Source organism: Coenobita brevimanus, chromosome 3, assembly GCF_032717465.1.
Source record: "Coenobita brevimanus isolate Jiangsu-jjx chromosome 3, ASM3271746v2, whole genome shotgun sequence".
NCBI classification, from domain to species: Eukaryota; Metazoa; Arthropoda; class Malacostraca; order Decapoda; family Coenobitidae; genus Coenobita; species Coenobita brevimanus.
In genome coordinates, this window is record NC_136956.1 from 1838907 (window position 1) to 1853198 (window position 14292).

At 45.4% G+C, this 14292-nt stretch overlaps 1 protein-coding gene across 1 annotated transcript in view; it reads left to right on the top strand.

Annotated features, from left to right (window-relative positions):
• LOC145393871 (uncharacterized) overlaps positions 1–14292 on the top strand; it is a 65721-nt gene that overhangs the window by 33900 nt on the left and 17529 nt on the right. The window contains exons 12-18 of the mRNA XM_080267933.1: positions 834–997; positions 3327–3596; positions 6812–6974; positions 9554–10051; positions 12737–12938; positions 13479–13580; positions 13650–13684. Of these exons, the coding sequence (XP_080124059.1) occupies positions 834–997; positions 3327–3596; positions 6812–6974; positions 9554–10051; positions 12737–12938; positions 13479–13580; positions 13650–13684 (1434 nt within the window). The remainder of the gene's footprint in view (positions 1–833; positions 998–3326; positions 3597–6811; positions 6975–9553; positions 10052–12736; positions 12939–13478; positions 13581–13649; positions 13685–14292) is intronic.

Consider the following 14292-nt stretch of genomic DNA (forward strand, 5'->3'; position numbering starts at 1 on the left):
AGATAGATAGATAGTAGTCGTAGTAATTGCAGTCCCAGGCTCTTCTGACGGTGAACCCAGTGGACTGCAGACTGAAGTTGCTCCTCTCCTGCAGCTCACCATCGTCCTTCTGAGGGATAGGGAGGGTGTTGAGGGAAGTTTGCCCTAAAATTGCCATACCTCCATGTAATATATTAGCACTAGAACATCATGCTAGTCATGAAGAAGTGCTATGGAGAGTTGTAGAGCCATTTCACTGTCTTTTTCTGCCACTGTGCTACATGAAATAAGCTGCAAAAGGATGAAAGTCTGGGCAAAGAAAATATGAAGAGTATGGTGGATGACAGTTGGGTGTGGAATGTGAGAAGTGTGAACGTTGGGGGTAGGGTTGCGAGAGGCAGACTGAAAAAGACCTGGGATGAGGTCATAAGAGGGTGACCTCAGGGATAAGAACCAAGTACGGTGGCTGCCAGAGATCAAGCAGCGTGGAAGAGCTGCTATTAGGTGACAAAAGCTGATGAATGCAAGCATGTAGGATCTGTCTGTCTATCTATCTATTGCCAGACGCCTTAATCCCATAAAGGGTGGCCACAAACAAATCGCCTCCATATCGCCCTGTCCCCTGCCATTTCACTACCCTGCTCCCAGCTCACACACACCCCCCTCTCTCATACACCTCTCCACTCCATCCCTCCATCTCATCCTTGGCCTCCCCCTCCCTCTTCCCCCCTCCACCTCACTCACACACACTCTCCTCATCAGTCTCTCACTCTCCATCCTCTACACATTGCCAAACCACCTCAATGTGAAGCCTTTATGAATGATACAAATGATACAATAACTGCATTTGACAGGCGCTGAGTCTCCCGGAAGACCGAGTGACCGGATGGAGGATGACGAGAACCAGGACACGGTTGGTTCAGTGTTGCCGCCGCCCCTGGACCCCACCGGTGATGACCCAGCCAGGCGCAAGGTCCGTTTTGACCTGAACGACCCGGACCAACAGGTGATTGCTAGCGTAGGTGATAGGCTTGTTTGTTTAGTAGTAGTAGTGGTGGTAGTAGCAGTTGTAGAAGTAGTAGTAATAGTAGTAGTAGTGGTAGTTGTTGTTGTTGCTGCAGCAGTAGTGTTATTATTATTTTTATTATTACTATTATAGTGGTAGGTGGGGGCGCTTGCCTTCCACTCACTCGATGTAGTGCTGCGCTTTGGTGACCACCCATTCCTCTCTTCCTTCCTTCTTTCCTTCCTTCCTTCCTCTTCTGACTTTATTTCCTTCTTTCTTTCTCCTTCCTTCTATCTGTGGGTGACTCTACACTGAGTGACAGGCCGAATAGTTTCCTGTACACCAGGAAACCATGTACTACGCTGGGTGGTAACCATATAACCAAATTATGGCGCCTGGTGGTTTAGTGGGTAATTATGGCGCTCGAATAGGATTGAGCTGGTGAAGGTTTATATCCAAGGGGTGGTTGGGGTTTATTGCTCATGTAATGTCACTCAGGGAAGAGTGAGGCTGGTCACTCTCATCTTAAATGTCAGGACCAACTTGCCTAGCCCCGGCCTCCTACGCTTCTCATGGGGCAATGTGGGATTGGATGATGGATGGTAAGATATGACTGGTAGGCACAGTGGTTGGTGTGTTTGGGGCAAACAGATTGTATTATGAAGCACAGTGTTAACCGTCACATTACAACCCCAAACGGTGAACTGTGTTGTGAAGGTTGGTGGTGACCTTCACAATATGGTTCCTAAATGGATTTTTTTTTTTTTTTTCAAGTAGTAGTAGTAATGGTAGTGGTAGAGTGGAATCTCCTATGTCGTGGTCTTATGAGACTAGGCACATGCCATGATTTGAGCATTCTGTGTCAGAAATAACTAGTCTTGTGGGGAGAATTACTTATGAATCTGTCATCTTAGAAAAGTTGCCACCCTGTTACCTGCAGACCTACATCAACTGGTTGCCAGTGAACAGGACTACCTGGAAAAGAAATCAGTAAAGCATATTCAGTGGAGATTAACAATATTGTAAAATTCATACCTGACTGACTGACGGGGGAGGGGGGAAGAGTTCTGAGGCTTGAGGTGGACTGCAGCCTCTCAGTACAAGGCGAGTGAACTGCTGCCTCTTGCTTCCGCCTCTGTGCCGCTTCCTCCTCATCAACCTCCCTCAGGAACTCCTCAAAGTTCAGTGTGGAGACAATGGAAGCAGTGTCGTGGTTGTCCTCAGCTGCCCCCATGTCATCATAAGAGTTGTCAATTCGTTGAGCTTACTTCTTTACCAAACAGACGCAGCCTGTCCATATTTTGTATTGAAATGAGTCTGTCACAGGTTACTTATTATTGCTCAGTTACCACAGCAACTGGGCATTTTTATAAACATATCTCTAAAAGCTGTAGATGTGGATTTAGAATGCCTGATACACTGACTCATCCAGTCGGAACAGTGGTTGGTAAACAGCACGGCTGGTCAGATAGATCATTCATAAACACAGCTGATGGTGACCTGCCGGCTTCCTTGAACACCTCCAAATTTTGTTTTTTTCCTCTCACTTCTTGCAGTCACAGTTCAACGGTTAACTATCTGTTTTACATGTGTACCAAAATTACTTAACTTGAGATCTTGAGTTTGCTGTTATGTAGGTGGAATTGCTGCGCAGGTCTAGTGATGACTTACCTTACTCCTTGATTACTTCTTTACCTAATGGGTGTGGCCTTTCCGTATTCTGTGCTGAAATGAGTCTTTTGCAGGCTTCTTATTACTCCTGGATTACCATAGCTACTGGGCATTATCATAAACTTACCTCTGAAAGCTATAAATGAGGGTTTAGACTGCGTGATACACTGACGCATCCAACCAGAATGGTGGTTGGTAAAGTATGATGTTGCCATGTACTGTATTATGAATCAGCTGTTGAAGTGTGTGATTTAGGAGATTCCACTGTAGTAGTAGTAGTAGTAGTCAGTGTACCCCCAGGTTCATCCGAAACGAGAACCCAGTGGTCTCTAAGCCCTTCTCTTGCAGTCCCCAGCCCTAACGTAGGTACTCCAGCCTAACACCTTAATCTGACCGTAGCTAATCTAACCAAACACCATCTCGTCTACGCCCGTCACAGATGCTGCGACTGGAGGACTGTTGGCGCAGTCGGCATGCGATGAGGGAACAGCTGGCACAACCTCTACGGGGCATTCTGAAGCGATCCTCGTCCCCCTCTGTACACACCTCGTCCTCCTCTGTACACACCTCGTCCCCCTCCTTACACACCTCGTCCCCATCCCCACACCCCTTGTCACCCTCCCCTCACCCCTCATCCCCCTCCCCACACCCCTCATCCCCCTCCCCACAGACCTCCACCGCCAATGACACCACCCACAACAACACCACCACCACCACCCCTGTCGGCTCCACCCAATCCACCACCTCCTCCATTCATTTTGACTCATCCTCGCTTCTTAGTGACTCCACGTTGAATGACTCCACACCCAACAACTCCACCCCTAACAACTCCACCCCTAACGACTCCACTCCCAACAATACCTCCCTTAATGACTCCACTTTAGGCAGCTCCACTCCTGGCGCCTCGTCTCCGATTCCTTTTGACTCTCCTGATTCTCCAGTTTCCTCCGCCTCCTCTTCCTCCGCCAGTTCCTCCACCCTCTCCACCTCCACGGTTTCCTCCCTCTCCCTCCCCCTTCCCTCCAGCCCCCCCCCATCCCCTCCCTCATCTCCACCATCCTCCACTTCGTCCTTCACCTACACACTAGACAAGCCCACATCATCTGGTGAGTGGATGGTTATTAATGTAACTTGTGGTGTGATGTTCTAACTTATTTCCTGTTGATCATAACTTATAGCCCAGTGATCCTAACTTATAGCCCAGTGATCCTAACCTATAGCCCAGTGATCCTAATTTATAGCCCGGTGATCCTAACTTATAGCCCGGTGATCCTAACTTATAGCCCGGTGATCCTAACTTATAGCCCAGTGATCCTAATTTATAGCCCGGTGATCCTAACTTATAGCCCAGTGATCCTAACTTACAGCCCAGTGATCCTAACTTATAGCCCAGTGATCCTAACTTATAGCCCAGTGATCCTAACTTATAGCCCAGTGATCCTGACTAATAGCCCAGTGATCCTAACTTATAGCCCAGTGATCCTAACTTATAGCCCAGTGATCCTAACTTAGTCCTGTGATCCTCACTTATAGCCCAGTGATCCTCATTTATAGCCCAGTGATCCTAACTTATAGCCCAGTGATCCTAACTTATAACCCAGTGATCCTAACTTAAGCCCAGTGATCGTAACTAGCCCAGTGATCCTGACTTTTAGCCCAGTGATCCTAATTTATAGCCTGGTGATCCTAACTTCTAGCCCAGTGATCCTAACTTCTAGCCCAGTGATCCTAATTTATAGCCCAGTGATCCTAACTAACCAAGTGATCCTAATTTACAGCCCAGTGATCCTAACTTATAGCCCAGTGATCCTAATTTATAGCCCAGTGATCCTGACTTATAGTCCAGTGATCCTAACTTATAGCCCAGTGATCCTAACTTATAGCCCAGTGATCCTAACTAATCAAGTGATCCTAACTTACAGCCCAGTGATCCTAACTTCTAGCCCAGTGATCTTAATTTGTAGCCCAGTGATCCTGATTTACAGCCCAGTGATCCTAACTTACAGCCCAGTGATCCTAACTTGTAGCCTAGTTACTCTTGATATAATGTCTAGTTATATATAGTCACAGCCCAGTTATACACATACCAAAGAAAGAGAGAAGGAAGGAAAGAAAGAGAGAGAGGAGGAAGGAAAGACAATGAAGGAAGGAAAGAAAGAGAGAGAGGGGAGGAATGAGAGAGAGGAGGAAGGAAGGAAAGAGAGAGAGGAGGAAGGAAAGAAAGAAAGTGAAAGAAGGAAAGAAAGAGGAGAGGAAGGAAGGAAAGAAAGAGAAGAGGAAGGAAGGAAAGAGAGAAGGAAGGGAGGAAAGGGTAAAAGAAGGAAGGAAAGAAAGAGAGGAGGAAGGAAGGAAGGACGGAAAGAAGGAAGAGGGGAGGAAGGAAAGAAGGAAGGAGAAAGAGAAATAAAGAAGGAAAGAGAAAAGGAAGGAAGGAAAAAGAAAGAGGAAGGAAGGAAAGAGTGAGAGCAAGGAAGGAAGGAAGGAAAGAGAGAGAATGAAGGAGGGAAGGAAAGAAGGAAGGACAGAAAGAAGGAAGAGGGGAGGAAGGAGAAGGAAGGAAGGAAGGAGAGAAAGAAAGAAAAGTAAGGAAGGAAAGAAAGAAAAAGAAGGAAGGAAAGAAGGAGAAGGAAGGAAAGAAGGAGAAGGAAGGAAGGAAAAAAAAGAGAAGGAAGGAAAAAGAGAGAGAAAGAAGGAAGAAAATATAGAAAGAATTGTGTAAGATAGTGCTGCCATTCTTGCCCACAGAGCGCCATCCACGTGCATCAGGCCCTCCCGCACGCTCTCTCCGCTCTAGGATGATTGCCGCTCTGATGGCACAGGAGAAGGCACGTACTGACACCACCACCACCACCACCACCACCACTACCACCATTACCACCACCACCACCACCTCCAGCAGTAGCAGTTTTTCCTCTGGTAGGTAGAAATGACAAACGCAGCAGTGGTAGTAGTAGTGGTTCCTTTGATATGGTGGATGGAAAACGACAGTAACAGAAATAACAACAGCAGTACATCAATAATAACAGCAGTATCAGCAGCGCAGTAACATCAACGAGCATTAATTCTCATATGGTAAGCTTAATAAGACACAGCTGCAGTATTCTGGGGGATAGGGAGGGAGTTGAGGGGTGCTTGCATAACCAGGCAGGTCCACCATACAGTCATATTGGTGTCACCACATGAAGGCATCCCTCAGAGCAGGGATGAAGTGAGAGATACATTACCAAACTGAAGGGGTTAACTCACTAAGGCCAACTTCACACAAATGGATGCTATCAGTGCTGAAAGCTGCCCACATGGAAGTTTGTCAAGAAGACGTGTCTTCACATGAGCAGTTTGTTACCATGCATATAGATTAAGAATAACAGGAAGAGTAATAATAATAATATTATTATTATATTATTAAGTGTTATTATTCATTATGATAAGAATACTACTAATAATAATGACAACAATAGTAATAATAATAATAATAATAATAATAATAATGATAATAATAATAATAGTAATAATAATGATATGATGTAATAAATTATATAGCATTTCCTAATATTTAAAACACTTTCTCATATTACAAATACTGTAATTACAAGATACATACCTGATAGAAAATAACCACAGCAACAGCCGTACCCTGCCACGGATGAACCACAACTGCTGTGGCTGTGGGGGAAAGTTCTGCCTGTGTGAAGTATTCCATAACATTCAGTATCACTCTAGAATGTTTGGGACGTTGTGGTTTGGCAGTGCACGCGGACTGAGACTCTCTACAGTGCGGAAATTTTGCCATGCAGACTCCATGTGAACGGTTCCATTTCATCATCATCATCATCATCATCATCATCATCCGGACCTCCTTTCCCACCCTGGGGCAGTGTGAGGAGTAGCAATGTCCAGACAGCCCAAGTTTGCCCACTCCAATGGGCAACGTTTCCAGTCACTCATCATTCAAGCCCCCGGAATCCTGGCTCTGTTGGCTTCATTAACTTCTAGAACTTTTGGAAAATCCACATGAAAAAAATCCATTTGTGTGAAGCAGCCCCAAGTTCTATTTTATCTTGATCTATCTTGATTGTATGGGGGAAGGGTGCCTTCATGTGGTGGCACTGATAAAACCACATGGATTCCCTGTCTGGCTCTACAACCATCCCTCAGCTTCCTATAAATAAAAAGGAGGATGGTGGACTGCAGAAGAAGGGGCGTTTCAGCCTGACAGTCCAGCTGGTTGATGTTCAGATGAGCCTGAGGCCACAGCAGCAACAGCAAGGAGTTAACACATACCTTGCAGCTCAAGAAAAACTGAATTTCCTCTTGGATTGTTTCGTTATGTTTATAAAGGGAAAGAAAAATCAAACTGACATATTTTTCTTCTTGTCACAGGCTTGTAGAGAATGTGATAATGTTTATGTGCTAATTTTAAGGTCAGTACAGCACTGTCCAAAAATTAGTTTCTCATTTTATCAGCAGTGAGTTAAAGGATTATTAGAGGAAAGAACATACTGAAAAATGGGTTTGCATATTTCCCGGTCAATGTGTACCATATCGTCACCTTCATAAAAAAACCCTGCCTAAGTAATTTTTTCTACTTTTAGGGAAATCAAATAAAAAACTGTCTCATTTTCTTATTTCTCAATGACTTAGGCAGAAACTTGAGGTGCATTTTAGACCACTCACACCCTAGACCTGGCAAAGGCAGCAATACCAATAGGTGCGCCACGTGGTGAAGAATTGATTTAGGCAAACAGTAAGAAATTGCCCAAAAATGACAGGCAGTTTCTTTATGAGGGTGACGATATTGTAGCTGTAGTGACCACCAGTACAGGAAAAGTGCAGGATATTCAGATATAATTGTTGTGTATGGAGGTATATTGCCATCTGTTCAGTGTTCCCCGTAGAGGCAAGTATGAAACTCTGGGTAAATTGTTGACATTGTGATGCCCACAGAGAGGCTGCCTTGGCCTGGCCCACTCAGCCGCTCCCCCACTCACGAGGACACACGCAAGTTGAAAATAAAGACCAGCAATGGAGGTGGAAGCAGCAGCAGCAGTAGTGGCAGTAACTCACCCCCTGGTAAGTTATTGTTCTTGTGGATTAACCCCAGTCTGTATGACCAAGCAGACCCATCAACCACAAGTAAGTAACTGCTTTTGTGAGGCCATCCTACTTGTACTGCATAGTGTATACATAGTGGCATTGTGCAGTCTGGGGGGAGCAGCTGTGACGTCCACACAGGAGTCAAACCAACTCACATTTTCCGGCACATTGCTTTAGGAAGGAGGCACTGTCCATCTTGTTGTAAGTTGATAGGGTGTGTCAGTATTATTCTCTCCGTAGCTGAATATACAAAAAGTCCTCATTATATTTCATCCTTTTTCATGTTATTTTTTGCTATTTAGTCCGTAGTAACTTAAAGAAAAATTGTCTGTTAGAATTCTGTTGCTGCTCAGAAGTTTGCTGTGCTAGTTTCCTCCAAGCATTACATTGAGTGACAAGCCAAATGGTTTCCTGTAAGCCAAGAAACCACTTACAATGCTGGGTGGTAACCATATAACCAACCCATACCTGCTCCCTACGTGTCAACAAGTGGGTTGGTGGAGGGTTAGTGCCCCTCCCCATAAAACCAGTAACTCAAAGTCAAATGGCCACCCCTTACGGGATTATGGCGTCCGGCAATAGATAGATAGATAGATAGATACACAAAGACTTGTACGTCAAAAACAAGGCTATTTTTCGACAGACCCCTTACTTATAACGAGAACTTCATGTAACTGTGTCAAGAGAACAACAATACCTGTACTGTACCTGTAATTTTCCGAACCATAACGTTACTGAAGGACGCTGAATTAACCATGTTTGGCCGCCCCCACAGAGAGATTTACGCGTGCTGGGCCACCCTCTCGGCCTCTGAGCTCGAGGATCAGTACGATGGTCGCGCTACAGGAGGCACTACACAACAACAACAACAGCAGCAGTGGGAGTAGTTCGCTCCCAGGTAAGTTCGCAAGCTTGAATTGTTATTACTATTATTGTTGTTATTACTATTATTTTTATTATTGTTATTATTATTATTATTATTATTATTATCATTATTATCATCCTTGTTATTTTTATCATTGCAATTATTATTATTATTATTATTATTATTATTGTTATTATAATCATTGCTATCATTATCATCATTCCCACACACTCACAAAACACACTCAGGGATATTGTTCGTGTACAAGATCTGTCCAGAAAGAAAGCAAACTTTTTCACACTTCTCAACAACTTTTCACACTATCTCACACACCCTTTCACACTTTCCTTTATACACCCCTTTCACACTTTCTTACACACCCGTTCACACTTTCTCACACACCCTTTCACACTGTCACATATCCCTTTCACACTTTCTCACACACCCTTTCACACTTTCTCACACACTCTTTCACACTTTCTCACACACCCTTTCACACTTTCTCACACACCCTTTCACACTTTCTCACACACTCTTTCACACTTTCTCACACACCCTTTCACACTTTCTTACATACCCTTTCACACTCTCACACACTCTTTCATGCTTTCATACACACCCGTTCACACTTCCTCACACACCCTTTCACACTTTCTCACACACCCTTTCACACAGTCACATATCCCTTTCATACTTTCTCACACACCCTTTCACACTGTCACATATCCCTTTCATACTTTCTCACACACCTTTCACACTCATATACACCCTTTCACAGTCTCTCACACAAATCACACTCCCTCCCACACCCATTTTCACACACACACACACACACACACACACACACACACACACACACACACACACACACACACACACACACACACACCTTTCACACTCCCCCCTACCCTATCGTAAGCAGTGTTCATGTTTGTCAGATCCATCCTCTCAAGCCAGCAGTGGTCACAGCGAGGACACAGCTTCATTTCGTCTGTCCGAGGGGCGTAGCGATGGTGCCAGCTCTCTGCGTGTGAACGAGGGGCGTGGTGATCCTGGCACCCCACTACGTCTGTCAGAACGATGGTGGCAGAGACCTTACGAGCGGCCGGGGGGGTCGGCCCGTTGCTGTGGGACCAAACCGTCGACCCAGCACTACTCCCGCTGGTCTGCCAGTGAGAGGAGGCCAAATGACCGAACGCAGAGCAACTCGGACCGAACGCAGAGCCTCCCCTATCGAGCTCTGTCCCGCCGACTGCGACTCTTGGCCCACCAGCAGCTGCGGGGCCTGGGCCGCACCTCACTCTGGCAGGACCGGCCCCCTCCCCCTCCTCCCTCACTCCCCCCACGCCCCCCATCACCCCCGGGACCCCCTCCTACAGCACCACCTCCTCTACGAGATCTCGACGCCCCCCAGTCAGCACCCAATGACTATAACAGTGAGTACATTGCCAGCCCTCCACCTAGAATGCTGAGCTGTATCAAGTGTGTATTATCTCATTTTACTCTAGACCTAAAATTGCCATCTCTCCACCTTGACTGCAGAGTTGTAGCAATCGATTAACACCAGAATACGATGTTAGTCTCGAATAAGTGCTGTGGGAAGGATGTAGAGCCGCAGTATTGTCTTTTTCAGCCACTGGGCTATGTGAAGTAAGTTACAAAAGGATGAAAATGTGCAGCAAGTTAAGGGAAAAACAGCATGGTTCAGTTTTCATCATTTTCATCGTCATCACCAAACTGTGATTAGATGGATGTGTAGTTCGTTCTGGAATGTGAGGCCTGGGGGGGGCTAGGTTTGCCATTGAAGAGTTAAGAGGAAGGATGGGACTGGAGTGTATTGGTGTTGTGATGAGGAGGGGCAGATTGAGATGGTTTGGGAGGAAGGATGGGACTGGTGTGTATTGGTGTTGTGATGAGGAGGGGTAGATTGAGATGGTTTGGAAGGAAGGATGGGACTGGAGTGTATTGGAGTTGTGATGAGGAGGGGTAGATTGAGATGGTTTGGGAGGAAGGATGGGACTGGAGTGTATTGGTGTTGTGATGAGGAGGGGTAGATTGAGATGGTTTGGGAGGAAGGATGGGACTGGAGTGTATTGGTATTGTGATGAGGAGGGGCAGATTGAGATGGTTTGGGAGGAAGGATGGGACTGGAATGTATTGATGTTGTGATGAGGAGGGGTAGATTGAGATGGTTTGGGAGGAAGGATGGGACTGGTGTGTATTGGAGTTGTGATGAGGAGGGGTAGATTGAGATGGTTTGGGAGGAAGGATGGGACTGGTGTGTATTGGTGTTGTGATGAGGAGGGGTAGATTGAGATGGTTTGGGAGGAAGGATGGGACTGGTGTGTATTGGTGTTGTGATGAGGAGGGGTAGATTGAGATAGTTTGGGAGGAAGGATGGGACTGGAGTGTATTGGTGTTGTGATGAGGAGGGGTAGATTGAGATGGTTTGGGAGGAAGGATGGGACTGGAGTGTATTGGTGTTGTGGTGAGGAGGGGTAGATTGAGATGGTTTGGGAGGAAGGATGGGACTGGAGTGTATTGGTGTTGTGGTGAGGAGGGGTAGATTGAGATGGTTTGGGAGGAAGGATGGGACTGGAGTGTATTGGTGTTGTGGTGTTGTGATGAGGAGGGGTAGATTGAGATGGTTTGGGAGGAAGGATGGGACTGGAGTGTATTGGTGTTGTGATGAGGAGGGGTAGATTGAGATGGTTTGGGAGGAAGGATGGGACTGGAGTGTATTGGTGTTGTGGTGTTGTGATGAGGAGGGGTAGATTGAGATGGTTTGGGAGGAAGGATGGGACTGGAGTGTATTGGTGTTGTGATGAGGAGGGGTAGACTGAGATGGTTTGGGAGGAAGGATGGGACTGGAATGTATTGGTGTTGTGATAAGGAGGGGCAGACTGAGATGGTTTGGGAGGAAGGATGGGACTGGAGTGTATTGGTGTTGTGATGAGGAGGGGTAGACTGAGATGGTTTGAGCATGTGGAGAGAATGAACATTGACAGTTGGGTGAGGAATGTGATAGGTGTGAACATCAGGGGTAGGGTTGTGAGAGGCAGAATGAAGGAGACCTGGAATGAGGTCATAGAGTGTTACCTCAAGGATAAGGGATTGAGTGGGGAGGCTGCCAGAGATCAAGCAGCGTGGAGAGCCGCCATTAGGTGACCAAAATGAATGCGTGCAAGAATATTGGAGCCTTTATAAAGTACAATACAAAAGATACAGTCACCAGGGTTACCACAGTACAGTCTTTGAAATGTGGAGAGGCCATGTGGAGAGGACGGAGAGAGAGACTAACAAGGAGAGTGTATGTAACACCCCTCTGTATGTTAACATGTGTGCGTTTGTATAAATTTGGGAAGTAACTTGACATTAATGAACACAGTGTCTTTGTGTGTATTGGTGATGGTGGTGGTGATGGTGGTGGTGATGATGGTGGTGGTGGTGGTGATGGTAGTGGTGAGTTTTGGCTGTCACGGTGATGGTGATTATTTTTACGATGATGATGATGATGGGGAGGAGGAAGAGATTTTAATATGATGGTGATGAGATAGTATTTTTGTACAATAATGACGATGTTGATGATGATGATGATGATGTTTCTTACAATGATGATGATGATGATAAGGAGAAGGAAGAGATTTTAATATGATGATGATCATGATGATGTTTTTTTTTACAATAATGGTGATGATGATGATGATGATGATTCTTACAGTGATGATGATGATGATAAGGAGAAGGAAGAGATTTTAATTTGATGATGATGATGATCATGATCATGATGATATTTTAATATGATGGTGATGATGATGATGATGATGATGAGGAGGAGGAGGAGATCTTAATATGATGATGATGATGATGATAAGGAGGAAGAGATTTTAAAATGATGATGATGATTAGGAGGAGGAGGCTTTAACATGATGATGATGATGATGATAAGGAGAAGGAAGAGATTTTAATATGATGATGATGATGAAGGTGTTTTTTTACAATAATGGTGATGATGATGATGATTCTTACAATGATGATGATATTGATGATGATGAAGATGTTTTTTTACAATAATGGTGATATTGATGATGATGATGATGTCCCTCACCCTCCCTCTCTAGACAACTGGAGTCCCCGAACGAGCCTCAGTGAACGAGTCCGTCACGGCCTATTCGGCGATGAGACGCGATCCTACCTTAGGGCGCAGAGCAGTGGGGCGGGCGCGGGGCAGGGCGGGGGGGACACGCGATACCCGCCCATGCATGTCCTACGCCCCCGCACCCTGAACGATGGCTATGGCCGCACCCGCAGCGACACGCACAGGTGAGAGAGAGAAAAGCAAACACACACTTCCCTTCCCTTCCCTTCCCTTCCTTTCCTTTCCTTCCCTTCCCTTTCCCTTCCCTTCCCTTCCTATCCCATCCCATCCCTTCTCTTTCCATCCCATCCCTTCCCTTCCCTTCTGATCCCATCCCTCCTATTCTCATTTCTTCTCCCATCACTTCCCTTCTCTTCACATCCCATCCCATCCCTTCTAATTCCATCCCATCCCTTCCCTTCTCTTCTCTTCCCATCCCATCCCATCCCATCCCATCCCATCCCATCCCTTCTCTTTCCATCCCATCCCATCCTATTTCATCCCTTCTCTTTCCATCCCATCCTATCCCATCCCATCCTTTCTCTTTCCATCCTATCCCATCCTATTTCATCCCTTCTCTTTCCATCCCATCCCATCCCATCCTATCCCATCCCTTCCCATCCTATCCCATCCCACTGTCCCTTCCCTTACTCACAATCCTTCAAGCTCCTTCTAACCCTTTTGATGCAGGCCTATCCTAACCTCTCGTCTCTTTACTCTCCGAGCCTCAGACAAATCCTGGAACGAATGGCGGACTGTCTGACAAGCCTAGTCAACCAGGAGCAGCAGCAGCAACAGCAACAGCAGCAGAGGGAGCAGCGACAGCAGCAGCAGCACCGAGAAGAGCAGCAACCCCAGTCAGCAGGCGCGGGTCAGGCTGAGGGAGAACGCAGCAGCAGCAGCAACTCAGCAATGGATAACCACATGCTGGGTGAGTTGCCGCGGCTTTCAGATTAACCACGTAGATGCTTTAGGGTACAGCCAAGTATGATATTAACCAACCAAGTATGATATTAACCAACCAAGTATGCTATTAACCACCCAAGTATGATATTAACCAATCAAGTATGATATTAACCAACCAAGTATGATATTAACCATCCAAGTATGATATTAACCAAGTATGATATTAACCAATCAAGTATGATATTAACCAACCAAGTATGATATTAACCAAGTATGATATTAACCAACCAAGTATGATATTAACCAATCAAGTATGATATTAACCAAGTATGATATTAACCAATCAAGTATGATATTAACCAACCAAGTATGATATTAACCAAGTATGATATTAACCAATCAAGTATGATATTAACCAACCAAGTATGATATTAACCAAGTATGATATTAACCAATCAAGTATGATATTAACCAATCAAGTATGATATTAACCAATCAAGTATGATATTAACCAATCAAGTATGAAATTAACCAACCAAGTATGATATTAACCAACCAAGTATGATATTAACCAACCAAGTATGATATTAACCACCCAAGTATGAAATTAACCAACCAAGTATGAAATTAACC